Below are 20680 nucleotides of genomic sequence, written 5' to 3' on the forward strand. Positions count from 1 at the left end.
AATCTTCCCCCAGTTATAACTAATATAGAAACATGCAGCATGTGTTGCCTTCATTCTAAGGTTTATACAAGACTTTTCATTTTTTGCGGCTCCAGACATATTTGTTTTTTGTGTTTTTGGTCCAATATGGCTCTTTCAACATTTTGGGTTGCCGACCCCTGCTCTAGAGCTTGGTTTCATATAAAAATAGCATCATATAATACTGGATACAGCAATATGTGCATGTTTTTCCTGACCAGAGCAGAATATTACTCTGCTCTGACTGTTTTTTTTAACAAATGAACTGCAGCGGCAGATATGGAAGAGCTCTGTGGAAGCTCCTGCATATTCAGACTCTCCTCTTGTTTTTCTGAAAACTGGGGATTCATTGAGCAGCTGGCAACTGCAAAACTCTCTCTCGGGCTGCAGGGTTGACAGTTAAACATATGTACCATTTATTCCTTCGCAGCTCTGCTGTGTAGTGCACGGAGGCCGGCCTGTAAAGTGCCTCTGAAAAAATGAGCTGTCGCTCCAGGGAGGAAGAGGAACGAGTGCAGTCTCACTGTGTCTGATGAAAACCATTGCTCTAACTGGGGATAGTACGCAGAAACAGGGCTCTAATTTCCCTGCATGACGGTGCATTAACCAGAAGAGTACTCTGTGAGATATAAGTAATGACTATGGACCTTTATTAAATGTTAAATCTTCCCTGAAAATGAACATAATTGTGTCTTTGATAACCTTTAGGTGATTATAAATCTATTGTACGTGTGGTTATTTGTCTTGGGTGAACTCCTCCCCTCACCCAGCGATGGATGTAATCGGCTCCTCCTTCACCCTCAACGGGATTAAATCACTCAATCAACACAATACATGCCAGTTTAGTCCAAAATAGTCAGCTCTTTTGAGGAAATGATCATCAACTTTGTCTGGTTCCTTTTATTTCTTTTCATTCGTTTTGCCTTGAAGATGATAAAAGCCATTTATCTCAATTAATCACACAGTTTCTATGAAGTGTGTGTGTCTTTAATTTTCTAAAAGGGAATAGAGGGAATCTTAACCTTTAACTTGGCAATGTGGTACGGCAACCTTACCACAAAAAATAGATGCAAGCTATAAAGAATAGTGAATCTAGCCTCACTGTGGCATTTATAAGGAAGTGATTGGGGAAAAAAAGCTGCTAGGATAGTAAATGATCCTACTCACCCACTCTGCAGCTTTAGAGTTTAAATGACTTCCCTCAGGTAGACTGTACTGTGTACCAAAGGCTAACCGGAACTTATTTAAAAACTCATTCATTCCCAACGCCATTAAGTAGACCCTCCAGGAATCCGTGATCGCGGAAATTTACGCGGATTTCACGGCTGTCCGTGGATTTACAGACCTTCCGTGGATTTCAATGTCTGGTGCAGAAAAATCACTTTTACTGGGGTTAATATTTCCCGCGGTAATTGCATATGTCCGCGCTGAATATGCGAATTATGCGGGGCTTGCTTGATTTCAACGCATCATCGCCGCACATTTTCGCATAAAGTTTGGAAAAAGGGGGAAGTGTTGTGAGTGACATGTCGGGACGCCCGGTCGCGACGTGCGGGACCCGCCCGGAGACCTCCGCACCCCTCGCAGAAACCGCCACCCCCCAAACAGCAGCTCTCACCCGCGGGGGTGAGAGGAAAAAGGGAGTGCCGTCTCCACCGAGCACCCCGCTTGCGCGGTGGGCGCGGCTGCCGGTGGACTCAGGTCTCCGCGCTGACCGCGCACCACTGCGCCTGCGAGGGCCGGCGGAGGCAGACTCACGTTCCCATCCACTGGGGGATCTTGGCGGCGGACGCGTGGGGTGACGGAGCTCTGTCTCGTCCCCCTCGTCGTGCTGGTGCGCCCGGCAATCACCCGAGCACTGAGCCGCGGGCTGGGGGGAGAGAGACGGCCGGCCTCCGGGCCGCCTCCGCCCCTCTCCTCTCCACCTGCGCTCTCCTTTTTTTTTCTCCTACGACCTCAGATCAGACGAGACAGCCCGCTGAATTTAAGAGGGAAGAGCTCAGCGTATATACTGCATATTTCGCATATTTTGCAAGGTCCGCAGAATCAAGGATTTAAGCCCGCAGAATCAAGGATTTTAGCCTGCAGAATCAAGGATTTTAGCCCGCAGAATCAAGGATTTTTGCCCGCATTTTTCTGGAGGGTCTAATTAAGGCTCTGAATGAGGGCACGTCTCGGTAGTCGTGTCTTTTATGTACATGCCCTTGTTGTTCCTCCTTTTTTGCCACTAAGATGTTTTGCGTGTAATGTTAAAGGAGCTTGAGGCAGGATTGAGGCAGGATTTATGAAAAAAATCCGTATACATTTTAAGTTTTCTAGTAATAATGTCAGATGAAGCGTTCCAAACCCAAAAGAATGATTCCTCTAGTGTATCTCTCCTTTGCCTTGAACAGGCTGTGTGCTGCAAAATGTGCTGCAATTCGGTCCCGAATTTCCCGCGCTGTCCTGTGGATGTGACGTCACATGACGCTGCATGTGTGTTCTCCCCGTTCTCCCGTGCCGGCTTTGCTGTTGGCTGCAGTACCCCCAACGGCCGTCGTGGCGAAGGGTGGCGCTAATGAGTCTCATTTCTTAAAAGGAGCCTCATGCTCCTTTAAGTGGTGGAAAGGGGAATAGGTCAGGGATCGATCCATGAGGGTATATGAAGAAAACAAGCTGGAAGATCCAACATTCAGGTTTATTGATCAAACCCAGTAAACCTGCCAGTGTAGCGTTGTATAGTGAACGTCTAGTAATGACAACACCATGTCCAGGATTACAGCATCCAATTCATGATCCCTTCTCTTTTACTTCTGCCGGTGTCTGTACTCTCATTCTGCTTTATGGTCTTAAAAAACAAACCACACCAACCATTACTGTTACCAAGTAAAAGCCTGAACGAGACAATCTCACTGTGCCATAGTGCAGCTTAACCTCCCTTTGCATCCCTTTAAACTTCAATTTTGACATGTTGCAGTACAGAAAGTGTTCCTAACCATGTTCTGGTTATTTATTGGTTAGATATAATCTGCGTGTCAACGTTTTTACTTACTGTTAATGTTGTGAAAACTTAAGTTTTGTCTTAATTCACACTGGGCTGCCAGATGATAAAATATAAATGTCCATGGTGTCTTATAAGTCCGGCTCTCAAGATTTATTCAGGATGAAAATTCCAGACTTGTTTCTCTTGTAATCTGTTTTTTGTGTTGGTTTTTTTTTTGTGTTTGAAGGTGTTTCCACATCCACCTCCAGAGCTTTAAAGAGTCAGTCCAGGTCGTCCCAACTTCATCTCCAGATAGCTAGGAGGGAATTTGTCAAAAATCATAAAGATCTTGCACTTGGTGACAAGTTTTTGATATTTGGCATGGTGTTAGTTATGGACATAAGGTTTTCAAAAACCACCGCAAACAAATTGTGACGCCCCCTAGTGGACGGTTTGCAGAATATTCAAAATGGCTCCCGCCAAAACGACCAAAGGTCATATCTCAGCTTCTCTTAGTCCTAGATTGTTGTATATTGTCACTTTCTCTACTTTTTTGGTGCTAGGAATTCAATTCTGAGATACAATGGGTTGAAAAAGTATTCACCCCCCTTGAACTTTGTGACCTTTTGCCACATTTCAGGCTTCAAACATAAAGATATAAAACTGTAATTTTTTGTGAAGAATCAATATCAAATGGGACACAATCATGAAGTGGAACGAAATGTATTGGAAATTTCAAACTTTTTTAACAAATAAAAAACTGAAAAATTGCAGCAAAAGGTGGTGCTACAAAGTATTAACTTAAGGGGGGTGAATAATTTTGCACGCCCAATTTTTCAGTTTTTTATTTGTTAAAAAAGTTTGAAATATCCAATACATTTCGTTCCACTTCATGATTGTGTGAAGGAATGCAATTTTCTGTTTATTGGACAGGTCACTATTGCTGTAGTGTCAATGATCTCACTGGGTGAGAACAGTGACCTTCATTCAGGTTTAAGATGAACATAACCTCAGAACTAAGTCACAGTGAAAGAATAGGATTTTATTAAAATAACACACAAAAAACATCAGGTGTGCATATTTAAACTCACTAACACCTACAATGCTGCCTCTATCGCCTCGCTTATTGATTCATTTTGGATTTTCTGCAAACCGGCCACTAGGGGGCCGTCCCAATTTGTTTGCAGTGGTTTTTGAAAAACTGTCCATAACTAACACCATGCCAAATATCAAAAACTTGTCACCAAGTGCAGGATTTTCATGAATTCCCTCCCAGCTAGAGATGTGTTGGAGTCTTGTAGTTCACTTATTACAGTCTCTGTGGTGGGTGTGGTATTGATGAGGATCATTATTTACTTTAAGAACCATTACAGGTGTTTGTGGCAGAGCTGCTTTAGTTCCATCTGGTTAAACACTAGTTGACCTGAAGTGACGGGTCCTGGATCTCCTGTCATGTTGAATATGAGGGTGCAGGTGAAACGGGCCTCCAGCCTGCACTGACTTTTTATCATCAACTCATTTTTATTCTTCTGTGGCTTTTGAAGTGACCTTTGACTACTTATCTCTCTTTTACAATCCTCTCCATCTTTGGTGGCCGGCTCCACATTTCTCTTCTTCTGCTCAGTATTCCACCCGTCTGTCCTGCAGGGATCTGCATGGCAGACCAACATCATATTCATAGGAACTGTCTCTTTTTCAAACCGTTTATTTTTTATAGAGAATATATGCACATTTCAAAAATACATTTTGAAGTGGAAATGGACCCAAGTCACCAACCCAGTTCAAATGCTTCAAAGTAACAGTTTTTCTCATTATACAGTGAAACAATCAGCAGAGGAGATGCTGCCAAGCTGTTATTCTCCGTAAGCTCATCCCGTCTCTGAACGCCAGCTCAGCGCTGAGATAAATCACCCTCCTCCGGTATATGTGCATGTTTAAATTGGCTTCCTCTAAAACTTCACAACATTTATTGACAATTGCAGTGCGGATGGATTTGAAGCACTTAAGGTTTTTTGTGTGTAGATGCAGGCGGTGCTGATGGATTCGGGTTATTTTCTCTCTGGGATGGTAATGGTTGTGTTTGCCAAACCTTTTTCTCATCAGGTTTTTGGTGTTGTGTTGAGATTGAAGGCTGCATTTAAGAATTCCATATTTTTCTAGAACGAGAGGCGGCTCTGGGTCCAGTTGGCATTATTGAACAGATCAATAAAAAAACAGGTAGCAGATACTGGGATAAGTTTTGTGTTAAAGACAACATGCAGCAAACGGAGCCAGATTAGATTTTCTTTTCTTTTCTAACTTTGATTTCAGATTGTGTACATTGTTAAATCCAACATATTCCACACAGTCCGGACCCGCTGGCTTCAGCCTGCAGAGTTCCCTAAAGATAGTCTGTAAAGCTTTTCTCTGGACAACTTTATGAGTTCATAATTTGCTTAACATTTAAACATTCTCATCATCACATGATCCACACTGGAGACTTCACGCCTCCTACCATCCGTCCAGATCTTAAAGTCACGCTGCTTTGGCTCTTATCATAAAACATCGCTTTCATTTTCTGAATCCGATGTTCTTGTTCGAGCTTTTGAATACTTGGAACTGGGGAAATACATAAACTAGTTATTTTTAGACTGCATGTTTTCAGCCACAGTTGGTTATGTAAAAAAGAGGATCTGCAAACTTGGATCAATGCAAGAATCTTTAATAAATCAACCAAGCTTTCGGTCAGAAAACCTTCATCAGGGTAATAGTCTATTACCCTATAGTCTACACATGGTTTTCTGTCACCTTCTGTTACCTGTCACAGTTGGTTAAAACCTCCCACTCTTGGATGACGTGTGCCGTCGATGTTTTGAAGTGGTGAGTTTCCTTACCCTAGCAAGTCCTTATTGATTTGATTTGATTTGATTTGATATGTTTATTTGGTCACGTTGTAGAAGTTAGTAGACAATACAAAGTTTTTTGCATGTAGATCAAGCTAGGACCAAAAGGTGCAGACTGAAGCCAAAGCTTATTTTGTCTACCCTTTTAACACAATGTCAACGTCCCACTATAGTGCAAGATTTGAAAAAACTAAAATGTTGCTCAAACTGGCCTATCTCGGCTTAACAGGATCAAGATGTTCATATTTACACACGTGCATACATTCATCCACACACACCAAACCCAACTATATATACATTACTGTGCATACATACATACGCACTTATTTATACCTGTATACACATATGTACATGCATATACACTCACTTACACATACATGCATACATAAGCATTCATATACATACATCCACATACATGCATCTTTCCATAGACATAATACACACATCATTCTGTCCATAATTTTGCAATAAATCTACATAATGTGGCTATGCCAATGATTTATAATTATTTATGATCTTGTCTTTATACATATTTTTGAAATATTTCAGTGTATTACACAGTTTCATTTCACTATCAAGGTTGTTCCACAGATTGACTCCTTTTACTGAGATGCATCTCTGTTTCACGGTCGTTCTTGTCTTGTTTTTCATAAACATACATATTCCTCTCAGTTCATAACGACTGACTCTGCGCTGGAAGAGCTTCTGAACACAGTCAGGGAGCGTGTTACTATTTATTTTAAACATAAACTGAGCGGTTTTAAAATCCACCAGTTCATAAAATGTAAGAGTATGTGATTTTATGAATAAATTGTTGGTTGATGAACATTATTGTACATATATCGTTTTTGTTTTCGTTGTTTTTTTTCATAGCTGATGTGACATCGAATATCTCTGAAACAAAAATAGTGCTACATGAAACCTGGACGTCACTGACTGATGAAACCTGAGACGTTTTGGACATAAGTGCATTGTGCACGTTACAAATGAAAGCTTTGTGACATGGTGTTGAAGAAAACCACTTGATCATTAACAGATTGTAAGTAAAGTACTTCCTCTTCCTGCTCTCGGTGAAGGCGGACGCTTTTCTTCTCCCGCTCCCTCCCTATCAGCCCTGCTGCTGCTCTCTGTCTTGTCACTCTTGGAGCTTCTCTTTTCACGTTCTCCCAAACTTTCTACAATCATGGAATTGAGTAACTGGTCTCTCGGTGCAACTGACCACATTTTCTCAACGAGAAGTCATGGCATTGGGGAGCCCTCCTGCCCCGACGGGACGTTTGCTGCTGGATACACGATGGACTCCCTGCAGCAGTGGAGGGTCGTGTGTCTGTCCGTACTGGCGGTGGAGGATGTTGAAGATGTCTTCATAATTGGAGTTCTAATGGCAGGATTTCTGCTTTTTGGAGCTGGCGGTTACCTGGCATATCGACTAATTCTGAATTGGTCGACAGCTGTTCTGGCTCTCTCAGAGCTGCCGGATGCTAAAGGGATAAGCTGTGCAACCAACACTCAGACTCAAATGTTGATGGAGCAAAATCGCAAGCTGGATGTGATTCTTGAACAGAATCGCAGGTTAGCTGCAATTTTTGAACCCATTTGTAGGATGGAGAAGACGTTGGAGAAGTTGGAAGCTCGGCTTGGCGGGAATTTCACAAATTCGTCTGTTTGGAGTCGCCATTGATGAACCAGAGAGACTTAAGGCAGACGGAAAATCACTGGAGTCTGCCTGTCCCAAATGCAATTGTTGATTCTACAATCTGACCTTGAGCGGCTTGGCAGGCTGCTCTAGTCCCAATCTCCCTGGAGGAATGAAAACAAGACTCTCTCTCTGCTCCCACTAGCCTCCCCTTCCCCTCAGGACACCGGTGGACCTGGATCAGAACTGTACAGAACTGTACTGAGCTGATAACATCAAGGACGATGGCTGAGGAGAAGATCTGGGGCAAAGTTCACACACTTACCGCTCACACACACATTGCTGATAAATACACAAGTTGCAAGTCTTTGTCATGATGTTGTTATGATTATGTTGCTTTTCTGTACTGAGGTGTTTTTTGCACCTCTGCCTTTTTTCCCTCCTCCATCCCAGTGTCATCCTCTTTTAGAAAAATGGCGCCTTATAACAACAATGGTTCCAACTGTGTTAACAGAAGTCAAATTCAATATTTGATATGTTCAAACTATGTCATTAAAGCTGATTCTGATCTGATTCTGAGTAAGATGCATTAGCGCGGGGTGCAGGTCTCCTCCGTTCTGCAGGACAGCAGGACTGTCAGATGGTCATTTGTGTGTGAATGCAGAAACAAAGTGCTACAGACTGGATAACCCGGCGTGTGTATGATAAGAAGTCGTGTGTGTGACCTTTTCTGGTATTCTGTTCAGCTTCATGAATGCTGCTTGCTCCTATTTCCATTTGTTTATTTCAAACTCTGCTTTCTTGGCAGTTTTCAGATTCATTTTGGCAGGTCTAAGTCCAAGCCTGGAGGTTTCTTTCCTTGTTTTCTGGGTTCCAGGTTTCTTTTCTTTTTTTTTTTTTTTCTAACCGTGTCATCCTGCTAACTTAATTATTACGGCTGACTTGTCTCTCCTGTTTTATCTTCAAGGGCTTGTCTGTCAACTGCAGTTTGTTGCTTCATTTCTCCGTGTTGGTACAAACTTCAGAGCGTGGGTTTCACATCCAGCCTTTAACAATCATGTCATTCTTCCATCCGTGCTCCTCCACATTCGCCTTCGTCTGTTCTGAAGAAAAAGTTGGATATCCATACTGTACACCTGCCAACCTTTAGCATCTTCACAATCTTAACGTCCTCCGGCAAATCCACAATAGTTTCCTGCTGCAACCTGCTCTGTCAGCAGCATTTTTATGTTACCGACCTCACAAGAGTTGACCCCGTTTGACCCGTCCTTGCGTCTCATTTCAAGAGAAATGCATGAATAGAAGCCGACGCTCCAGGCAGCATAGAGGCCGAGCTGCAGCGACCCTGCACTTCAGCCTGCCGTCATGGATTTATACAAACAAACAGCAGCAGTAAGAAAGAAAAAATGGCTCTCAACCAGAGTCTGATTTCAGTGTGTTTGTACTTTTTAAGGATGAGAAGGAAACGGAGCGGGTTTCACATCCACAGTGTGTAATGATGCAAAGAGAGTAAAGGACATAAACTCTGCTCAGGGCTCGTGTTCTGGCTCTCTGAAAAGCACATAGAGACAATTTGTATTGTAATAGACCTTATACAAATACAACTTAATTAAATTATACTTTGTAGAATGTTAATAAAAAGAGAGCAGTTATTTTCAAAACTAGTACTTGTCTGTAATATACGGGACTGTCTCAGAAAATTAGAATATTGTGATTTTCTGTAATGCAATTACAAAAACAAAAATGTCATACATTCTGGATTCATTACAAATCAACTGAAATATTGCAAGCCTTTTATTATTTTAATATTGTTGATCATGGCTTACAGCTTAAGAAAACTCAAATATCTTATCTCAAAAAATTTGAATATTCTGGGAATCTTAATATTAAACTGTAAGCCATAATCAGCAATATTAAAATAATAAAAGGCTTGCAATATTTCAGTTGATTTGTAATGAATCCAGAATGCATGACATTTTTGTTTTTTTTAATTGCATTACAGAAAATAAAGAACTTGATCACAATATTCAAATTTTCTGAGACAGTCCTGTAATATTTACAATAGAATACAGAGACAGTTTTATCAAGTATTTACACTGAGAAAAAGTACGACCTCAAACAAGAAGGTGATTCTGAAATTGACAGCCTTTAAAAACTGAGCCCTGGTGACATTTGGCTCCTCCTTTAACGTGTGTTCTGTGTTCTTGGTGGTTTCTGAAAGGGTTCCTGAACCCATCACGGGTTTAAATTAAAGACTTGCCCCCCTTTTTTTGACACATGCCTGCCTGAGGGTTCTTTAAAATGACTGGGGTCCAATTCTGATTCTCAAACGTGTCTTGTGACAGATTCTTTTATCATGTGGACGATGAGATGTTCAGTCTTCTTCACAGTTTTATGCTAAGGATTGTTATTCGGAAATTGTTTAATCGTTTATAGAAGCTTGATAAACCTCTCATCATTTGTATTTGTTACAAACTCAGCCTTTCTAAGACGTCTTTCAGCTGTTTCATGCCAATCGACCTCATCACTTACAAGATTCCTCCAGTGCTGAGCACTTTTTTTATACGCGTTGCTGACAACCATTTTTCATGAACAGGTTAACTTACTTTTGTCTTCTCTGTTCTGTTGAACTTATCAAATGGATGTACTGTGCATCGGTTCGGTGAGAGAACTGTAGCGATCTGTTATTTTTCTGAATATTTGATCATTCATTGGTTGATAGAATTGGTACAAGCTTGCAGTGCAGTCGTAGTGTAGGATAGCTATCATTCATGTCTGCTACACTTTTTTTTATCATTTTTTTCTCCTGAAAGTGTCATTTCTGTTAAATCTAGAAAGCTGGTGGTCTAGTAATCCAGAAAACGTTAGCACAATGCTGCGGATATTACCTAATAAGGAGAACGGAAACACATGCAAAAGCCAACTAAGAGCTTTCAGAAATGGTTTTAGATTTTCTATGAATATTTTTAAAGATTTAAACTCTGATATGGAGTTTGACTTAGCATTTGGTTCAATAATAAAATAAGGTGTATTGAAGCCGTATGTACAAGTCATGTGACTGCTGCATGAGGCAAGGCAAGTTATAATTGTATATAAATATAATATAATTGTATATAGATAATATAATTTGTTTCTGGATTCTTCCGAAAAAAAACCAATAAATAGCATCAAATATGTCAGAAAAAACCCTTTTGGTAAAATCATTCTGAATTTAACTCCACATTGCTCAGTCTTGTCTTAATTTTCCTGGAATCTTCCTCCCTCGTCTGGGTCCAACTTTAATCACTCTGCAGGAGGAAGCAAGTGCTTTAATGGAGCGTCTTACTGAGTGATTAAAAAAACCTGTAAATTATTAATTACAGAGTAATTGTTCAGCAGCCTGAGTTTAGTTCTGTTCTCTCCTCCAACGCTGGTGGCAGCTGAGAAGAACATGACGACCAGAAAGCCAGAAAAAAAAAAATGTTCTGGAGCGGTCGTCAGACTGCTGGTATTAATCCATTATACTGTATCTATTATTTGTCCTTAAATCAAGATTTAAAAGAGAGCAATAACGTCATTGTTTTGAAAGACGTTTGGTTTTTTGTGTCCACTTTACACGGCAATAGCTGCATTTACAAACTGAAACACGTCATTAGGGGATCAACGGTTTTCTGAAGTGTAACCACAGCAAAGGTTTCCCGTTTTAAGGTATAACTGCACTCATGTGCAGCTGGTCTTCAGACGTTTTTCTCCGCAGGTGAACTTGTCTGTTCCTGTGAAACATTAATCAAAGCTTAGGTTCTGGTTCTGCTTAGAGTCTGCATGGAGGAAAGGACATTTGAAATCCCTGAATGTGTCCTTGTGCCGCCCATCTTATCGAGGAAGCAGCCGGTGGAGAATTGTGTCTGAGTATCTCAGAAAAGAGTCCACAAATCTACAATATCATTAGTCTTCTTTTTTCCAGGTGGAGGGTTTGGGGAGCTGAGGATTATTTAGTTATATCACAGTGAAATAAGCTGAGCTGCTGGTTCTGGCTAAAACAAAACTAGATGGAGTAAAAAGTGGAGGCTGAAGTCTCCAGAAGCAATAAAGACAAAAAGGATCTTGCTGGACTGTGGTTGTGTTGTTGTGCTTGTTACGGTATAAACACTGGAACAGCAATTATGTCAGATTACATCCAGTATGTGGTGCTTTCATGTATTTTAAAAAAAAGAAAAAGAAAGAAAAAGTGTGATATTTGATATTTGGCTGAGGGGGGAATTACATTTTCACTGAGTTTTTGCCTTCGTACAAAAAACTATACACTTGTTCAGACCTGGGTTACTATAAAGTATTTCATTTTAAATACTTGCTATAACTAATTTATAATGAATATGTACTCTAATTATTACATTCATTAGAATTATATATAATAATGATCATTTATCAGTTATTGTCACTCGGCCAGAGCGAGATCAGCCAGCTTTGGATTTGCAGATGTTGGATTCATTTGCAGTCTGGACCAGAGTGATAAACTTCTGCTGTTACTGAGCTGAAGAGCATTTTGGTGTGGGGGGTCCATAGTGTCCACTAAGAAGAGTGAACAAAACAATCCTTCAAATTAGGCTCAAAAACTTGTGTAAGGCACCACTAATCTGAGTGGTAACTATATTGTGTACGATACACCGTTCAGAAAAGTGACAGTCATCAATACTTGGAAGTTCCACTCACTGTTGGGCTTGCTGTGGGAATGCAAGGTTGAAATATAAAAACGTTGCACTGACCTGCACAAATCTGTGCAATTTTAATATCAATATATATGTATATGTATATATATATATATATATATATATATATATATATATGGATATGTGTGTATATGTATATATATATATATATATATATATATATATATATATATATATATATATATATATATATATATATATGGATATGTGTGTATATATATATATATATATATATATATATATATATGTATATGTGTGTATATATATATATATATATATATATATATATATATATATATATATATATATATATGTATATGTGTGTATATATATATATATATATGTATATATATATATATGTATATATATATATATGTATATGTGTATGTATATATATATATATATATATATATATAATTTTTTTCCCAATATTAATTTGCTTGAAATGTGTTGGACACCAAGAGAGTATTTAACTGGATAATGGATTTGTTGATATAATATGCAATTCTTTTTCAAATACTTACTTTTGAATGTTCTATTTTACATTTGCTTGATTCTGCAGCCATCTCACCAGTGATGTGGTGTTGTATTAAACCAGTCTGTTTTGTGCTTTCCTGATAAATCTCTCTTTAAAGACTCAGTTAGCTCCTCCCTTACAACGGCCCCTCTACTACAAACCCCTTCTTCTACAGGAGAACAGGCACAATGGAGGGGGAGTGTGAATGACCCCAAGTTTTATGTCACTTCATTCAAATTCCTTATTGGTAAATGCCTTTTTTTTTTTTTTTAGAAACCTCTTGAACCAAAGTTGAAAGTCTGCGATTTGATCACATCTTGATTGTTTTATTCAAATTCTCAGTGGTGTATCAAGGCAAAGCGATAATACTTCTGCACATAACTGTAGTGTTCATGCATTCGCTGTTAGAGAAAGTTATCCTGCTTAACCCACCTGAGATTCAGTTACACTGCAGAGAAATAGCTGAGAAAATATCAGGAACAAATCAGAAAACAGATGAATGTCAAAGAAAAGTCTTGAGAGAGAAAGTACACAAGTCCAGTGTTATATTCACAGCAGAGATTCAGCCCAAGCAGCAAATAACTGTTCTTACACACATAAACAAGCGTAAACACTGAGCCACTGAAGACCACTTTGTGGTGGAAATGATGCATCAATTATGAATCATCTGTGTCTGAGCTCGTTAGAGGCAGAAACATCCGGCCCACATCTGTATGTAAAAAAAACAAAAACATGGCATCTTGTGTTTCCTGGAAAACCTTTAATATAACAGTTAGAGGGAAAATGAGCCTAATTAGTTTGTGCGTCTCTGTTGTCTACATGACGTGGTCTTGAAGCCTCAAGCACACTCACCATCTGCAGGTCTCCACCACAAAAAATAAAGACTGAAACAGTTTAGTTCTCCAGAATCAGCCGCGTTGCTTTAGACCGATGGACCACTGTCAGGTGGTTCTTAAACCAGCGCATTCTGCACCAGGAAAACTAGTTATACTAGAGGCATTTGAGAAAGAAAAAGAACAAACGTGACCAAAAATGTCCAGGCTTGACATACTGTCTCAGAAAATTAGAATATTGTGATTTTCTGTAATGCAATTACAAAAACAAAAATACATTCTGGATTCATTACAAATCAACTGAAATATTGCAAGCCTTGTGACTGCTTTGTGTTTCTTAACAAGTTCTTAGAGGATATTGATGTATAACTGCAGAGAATCACGTGTCAAGTGCACGAAACGTGAGGAAAAAGGAGGATAAACAACTGAAACAAGAAGCAGAGAAGAATATCAATTGAGCAGATGAAAGAATACGTAGAATTATTAACCGATTTTGACAGATGAAATCAATTATATATAAAATCCCAATTTAGACAGTGATTCTCATATTTGAATTGACTTTTTTCTTCAAGACATTATGAGTCCAAGATGTTTTTTGTTTTGCATGGTTTCTCATCCATTTCACTTAATTTGTGAGCATACAGGACTGTCTCAGAAAATTAGAATATTGTGATTTTCTGTAATGCAATTACAAAAACAGAAATGTCATACATTCTGGATTCATTACAAATCAACTGAAATATTGCAAGCCTTTTATTATTTTAATATTGCTGATAATGGCTTACAGCTTAAGAAAACTCAAATATCCTATCTCAAAAAATTAGAATATTCTGGGAATCTTAATCTTAAACTGTAAACCATAATCAGCAATATTAAAATAATAAAAGGCTTGCAATATTTCAGTTGATTTGTAATGAATCCAGAATGTATGACATTTTTGTTTTTTTAATTGCATTACAGAAAATAAAGAACTTTATCACAATATTCTAATTTTCTGAGACAGTCCTGTAAATACTAAATGTTTGTAATTCAGTAGATTAATTGTTTTAATATTATCTTTTTACGTCTGTTTTCCAAACTCAAAGCAGAACAATGACAGTGAGACGATAACACAGATATTTGTTTACTTCATCTAACACTACCAGACTTTATAAGTAATTATTATGAAATTCAGGAAAAGTAAAGAGACAACGTTGGAAATATAATCATAAATAGTAGTTATCGTGTATGATTCTGCTGGATTTTAATCTGCAATCAGAATTGTCGTGCATGGCCTCTGCACCAGCAGAGATGGAACACAGCTTTCTCCAACACTATTAATTATTTTGAAAAAGAGTGATTCTACATCGACTGTCTTCAGTTCAGTCATGGAGTAGCAGAGCTGGCGTACTCCCACGCTGCGGGTGGAAGAAGAGTATCTGAATTAGTTAAAGGTTCTGGATTCAATCTTTTAACCCTTAATGTGGCACTGCACAAGTCTTTGCTCTGTGAGCATGTAGGAGTGTTCCTGGTGAACGGGACGGAGCCAACAGTCTTTGGCTGATAACCGTCATACAATTAGAGGAATCAGAGATTCATATGTTCCTTATGTTCTTCATGACACAATGAGCTCCTCAACTTTCTGAACCACTGATGTCTGACTTTCTGTTTTGGCTATGTTTCTTTTGGACCGAGATAATTCAGTTCAACGCAATTTAACAGCATTAATCACCGAAGGGAAATTGTACATTGTTGTGACTGAAGTTATTCAAGTTTCTTCAAAGAGTCATTGTAGATGATTCTAGTACAGGGGTCTGCAACCCAAAATGTTGAAAGAGCCATATTGGACCAAAAACACAAAAAACTAATATGTCTGGAGCCGCAAAAAATGAAAAGTCTTGTATAAGCCTTAGAAATAAGGCGAAATGCCAAATGTCAAGAAAAAAGTCGAAATGTCGAGGAAATAGTCAAAATTTCAAGAAAAAAGTCAAAATGTCGAGAAAAATGTCAAAATGTTGAGATTAATGTTGAAGTACAATCTCGAGAAAAAAGTCGAAATGTTGAGAAAAAAGTCTAAATGTCGAGAAAAAGGTAAAAATGTCGAGATTAATGTTGAAGTACAATTTCGAGAAAAAAGTAGAAATGTCGAGATTAATGTTGAAGTACAATCTTGAGAAAAAAGTCGAAATGTCGAGAAAAAAAATCGAAATTTCGAGAAAAAAGTCGAAATGTCAAGATTAATGTTGAAATAAAATCTCGAGAAAAAGTCAAAATTTAGAGAAAAAAGTCAAAAATTTAGAGAAAAAAGTCAAAATTTAGAGAAAAAACTCAAAATGTCGAGAGTAAAAGGGAAAGGGAAAAAGGAGGAAAAAAAGGTCAAACATTTTTGAAAAAGCTCCAGGAGCCAGTAGGGCGGCGCTAAAGAGCCACATGCAGCTCTAGAGCCGCGGGTTGCCGACCCCTGTTCAGCAGTGTGTTGCTGAATCACTGTTATTGTGAAAAAGATGCTGAGCATTGTTCACTATGTTTTTGATTTAACAAAGATTCCTCTTTACACAACCATCTTCAGAAGTTAGTATGATTAAGATTAAACATAAAAAAATAATAATACAAGATAAAATGACACAAGTTAACTTATAAATGCATTTCTCCAAAATGATACAGCAAGTTTAGAAAAATGAAACTCCCAAACCTATTAAACATTTTTGTGAACCACTGAATGAGTAGAAAATAAAATGAAGATAAAATTATCAAATAATTTATCAAATAATACATTCTTCATCTACATACTAGTATATCAGAAAACTTCTGGGTGAAATAAAAATGTATTGCCTGCAGAAGTACACCAGAAAATACGGGCTCTGCCGTAACTTTTACTAAGATTGTCAAAATGTGATGTCTCTGCTGGGTTTATGGATTATTTAAAGGTCCGTCATCTCATCCTCACTGTCATTGAGCGATTAAACACCTGGACAGGCTATCAGTCCATCAGGGGACAGGTGTCTGCTGGAGAGCACTTCTTAGGAGAAATCTCAGATTATCTCACAAAAAAATCATGACTTTATAATTTTTAGTATTTCCAGAGGATTCACAGTTATGAGAATCAGAAAGACATGTCTGTGATAAATGATGGCTGTGAAGATTACAGATGAATATCTTGAGTGGGCATGAACCTGAACTGTACCCAGAAATCTAGCTGAGGAAGGGAACAAAAATGAGAAGCCTCTAAACAGTTTATCATCATATTTATGAAACCCTTAATGTTTAATGCCGCCACTCCTCTCTTAATCCCCACCGAGCTCTTTACCTTACAGTGCTGAGGCCGTGTACTCCCTCAACAGCCCAGTGATGGTTAAATTGCACAGCAGTAACAACTGCAAGACGATTCATCAGGCACTGACATCCTGCATCCTTTTGAGACTGAAATTACTTTATTCTGCTTTTTTTGGTCCCAACCCCTCCTTCCCCACACCCAGCATGAGGCACTTAACAAATGTGCAAAGTAGTTGCTGAGCTGTTGAAGGCAATACGGGGAAGAGGAGGGCTTGGGCACTACGTTCTTGCTGACCTACTCACTCCCCAACTCTTAACAGGGTCATATTTTAGCTCTTGTGGCGGTGACAAATGGCCACACTCTAAAAGCTCTATCCAAGGTGCTGAAACTCGGTTGATCTATGGCCCAGTCCCACTGATAAATGCCTCCCATCAGTTTACACATAATGCCAATTCATCACCGCACTGGGCTTTGTTCTGGGAATCCATACTGGATATTAGATTAAAGAGAATATAATGTATTTCAAAGACAATGAGTTTGCCAATGCTCTCAACATTTCACACAAATCTACATACCTGCATTATATTTCTCTCAAACAACTTTAGATTATTTGCATTTGCATTCATTTACAATTGAAGGCAACCAAAATGATTGTGTTTTTCCACAGCACAACTCGTGTTTCTTTACTGCAGAATTCAATGTGGGATTAATAACGTAAGAAATAATAATAATATGTGTAATTTCATGGCCAATAGTTTTGTTTGTTTGTTTGATAGCTTGTTTTTTGGGAGGGGGTAAATGTATACACCCGATTTTATAGACATCCTTTGTTGTTGAAATTGTCCATATTTAAATAGAATAATTATTGTAGTTATATGACAACACACAGGTTTATTGAAAAATGTATTTGTTCATAAAACCATTTACATTACAATCTTTTTTATTGTACACTATAACAAGCTTTTCTTGCCTTATGTTATAAACTATCTTTGCTTGGCACCATTTAATGTAACACAGCAAAGAAAATGCTTTTTGCAGACATAAAAGTAGCTTTGACAAAGTATTTAAGACAGAATCCTCCCTGTACTGTGCTTTAGTCCAGTTGCTTTGCACAAATGACCAGTTGTAAAGTAGATTATATTCAAGATATTGACCTTATTTAGGTATGACACAGTTTGAAATACAAAATCTTCTATTTTTTTTAGACATTTATGTAGTTGTTTATGTTTTTTCCCTTTAATGCCGCCTTGATTAGTTCCAACACAAAATGGCCATCGAAAAGTTGAAGAAACCTTTGTTGTTGTGTCTCTCATTGTCCAGCTTCACTTCTTCCCAAAGTGGAGTTACATCTACAGAGATCGCTTAAGCAGACTCATTTGCTAAGTCTATTGCAGTTGCCTCCATATAGATCCCAGTCTTGCCCACGTGAAGGATGTAGGAGGAGGGAAAGGATTGAGTGCTGGCAGTCAGAAATAATTCAGCTGGATCATGAACCAGTTTCTTGTAAGACACTTGGCTGTACAGATACATAAAAATGACAGAGCAAGCCAAAGCAAAGAGTATAAAAAACCCAGCACAGGAAGCCATCACTATACTGTCCCTGTACCTGTGGGTGGTCTCTGCTGGGACCCCTAACGTCTTTGTGGTCACATTGAGACAGTCCTGGCTGTACCCAGAGTCTGCAGCAGTAACCACAACACAAACCAGGTAGCAAGTTGAAGGCTTTAGCTGTCGGATGTGATACTTTTCTACGTCGGCAGGAAGTCTGACTCTAAAAGGCATAAAGAGTCGGTTGCCTCCAGTTAAAATTGACCAATTTAGCTCTGTTACCAAAGCACCTGTGTTTTCCCAGGACACCAGAACAGAATGAGACTCCACTGATGTTACGTTCATATCTAAAAGTTGTTTTGAAGGCGAAGCATTGTATCCATCCACCAAAACAAGCACTGACTTGAGATCAGCCCCAACAAGGTTGTGGGCAACACAGGTGTAAGAGCCGGCTTCCTGCTCTGTGGCATCGTATATTTCGAGAGTTCCCTCAGGGTGCATGTAGTACTTATCAGACATACTGCCTGGTAGTATTTTGTCTCTTGACGGTGTCACCCAGTAGATCTCAGGCTCTGGTTCGCCAAAAGCTCGACAATGCAGTGATAATGAGCTCCTTTTACTGACCTCGGCTCGATCTGGAAGGCCCATAGTTGAGATCAGGGGGAGGCAGATCTCTGCCATCTCCCTGGAGTGCACCTGTCGGACATACCGGCCTTTATACTCAAAAGGTTCCTCGCAGAAGAGTGAATTGGGTTCCATTAGACGAATAGTGGTCTTGTTCATGTTGACCCAGCGGATGACACAGTTGCATCGAATGGGGTTACTGTGCAGGCTCACCTCTCGCAGGTTGGGCAGGGACTCTACCGTGCTGTAATGGAGCGCACTGAGAGCGTTGCTGTTCAGCATCAGCGTCTCCAGCCTGGGGAGCTTGTGAAAGGCCCTCGGATGGATGTACGACAGCATGGGATTGTTAGTGGCCTCGATTTTTGTCAGCTCTGGCAGGTTGTCGATGGCAAAGCTATCGATGGATATGAGTTCAGGCATGCTATTGATGCCGAGCTCCTTGAGATGCATCATGTCCATGAAGTCTCCTCTCTGGATTCTTTGAATAGGATTTTTATTTAAATCTAGAAACTTTAGGTTCTTGACTCTTGCTAGCGCTACTCTGGGTACTTGCTTTAGCAAGTTGTCAAAAAATGATATGCTCTCCAAGTTTTCAAGACCAACCAGAGTGTTATCAGGGATTTCGGTCAAATTCATTCTGGCAAGTACAAGGCTTCTAAGGCTAATGAGAGGTTCAAAATTCCTGTCTGTGAGACAGAGAATGGGGTTTTCTCCCAGCATCAATATCTCCAGGTTTGGGAGATGCTGAAACCACTGGCTGCTGATGCTTGTTAGTCGATTGGAGTTTAGATGAAGTCTCAGCAGACTACTCATGCCCTGGAAGGCTCCGGAGCTAATGGAGAAAATCAAGTTATGATTGATGTACAATTCCTGGAGGTTTGGCAGGGAAGTAAGGCAGCTGTCGGAAAGCTCGTGGAGCCAGTTCTCCTCCATGTGGAGAGACAACAACTGTGGGAGAAGCCCCAGATGAACATCACTCACTGATGAAATGTTGTTCTGAGACAAGTTGATTTCAGTGATGTTGGCCAAGTATTCCAAAGTTTTCTCAACACTTCCAATGTTGTTGATCTGTAGCAACAGTACCTGTGTTTCTGAGGGGAGTCTCTCTGGTAGCACCGAGAGTCCCAAGTCATTACAGTCCACTGTGGCAGCCTCGATGTAAATGGAACTGGGAGAGAACCAGGGTCGTACATCGCATCGACACAGCGCAGGGCAATAAGCAACTCCCTCTAAGGCCATGACAAAAGCAGCCAGAGATAGCTCGACCAGTAAACAAGCCACAACGGTTGTCTCCTTCATCTTGGCCCTTGTATTCCCTTCAGCCAGTAATTGGCCCGTGTGGAGTCGGCTGTTATCACAGTTAACTTCACAGGTGAAAGCTCATTTGTTGCTGAAGCAAGACAAAGTGGATTTCTACTGATGCCAGGTCCCCGGAGCTCTGGTCCTGTTGTCTTCCGGCTATCGGCAAAGTGGGGCAACCTTTCTGTTCACTCTGTGCCAGGCTGTCACGCACGCTGTGATATGTCAAGGTCAATGTATCCTTCAGGGAGCAGCGCTGCGAAGCAGAGGGGCAGTTGAGGAATGCAGAGCCCGTGGCAGGGGACTGATTATTCTGCCTTCCATCATTATTATCCTCCCTTCCTGTCACTGGTGTCGGTATCCATCTGGGGAGACAGGAGAGGAAAAGAAGACCAATATAAT

The 20680-nt window shown here is 39.7% G+C and overlaps 2 protein-coding genes across 3 annotated transcripts in view; one reads left to right on the plus strand and one right to left on the minus strand.

The window, feature by feature from the left end:
* immp2l (inner mitochondrial membrane peptidase subunit 2) overlaps positions 1-20680 on the plus strand; it is a 139938-nt gene that overhangs the window by 71112 nt on the left and 48146 nt on the right. The gene's annotated exons all lie outside the window — the stretch shown is intronic.
* On the minus strand, positions 17745-20632 carry lrrn3a (leucine rich repeat neuronal 3a). Its single transcript, XM_061722224.1, has one exon. The coding sequence runs from the start codon at positions 20276-20278 to the stop codon at positions 18170-18172; it is 2109 nt and encodes a 702-aa protein (XP_061578208.1). The 5' UTR covers positions 20279-20632; the 3' UTR covers positions 17745-18169.

This window comes from Cololabis saira, chromosome 5 (genome assembly GCF_033807715.1).
Source record: "Cololabis saira isolate AMF1-May2022 chromosome 5, fColSai1.1, whole genome shotgun sequence".
Lineage (NCBI taxonomy): Eukaryota > Metazoa > Chordata > Actinopteri > Beloniformes > Belonidae > Cololabis > Cololabis saira.

Coding starts and splice junctions, on each gene's coding strand:
- lrrn3a (XM_061722224.1), bottom strand. CDS start 20,278: ATGAAGGAGACAACCGTTGTGGCTTGTTTACTGGTCGAGCTATCTCTG.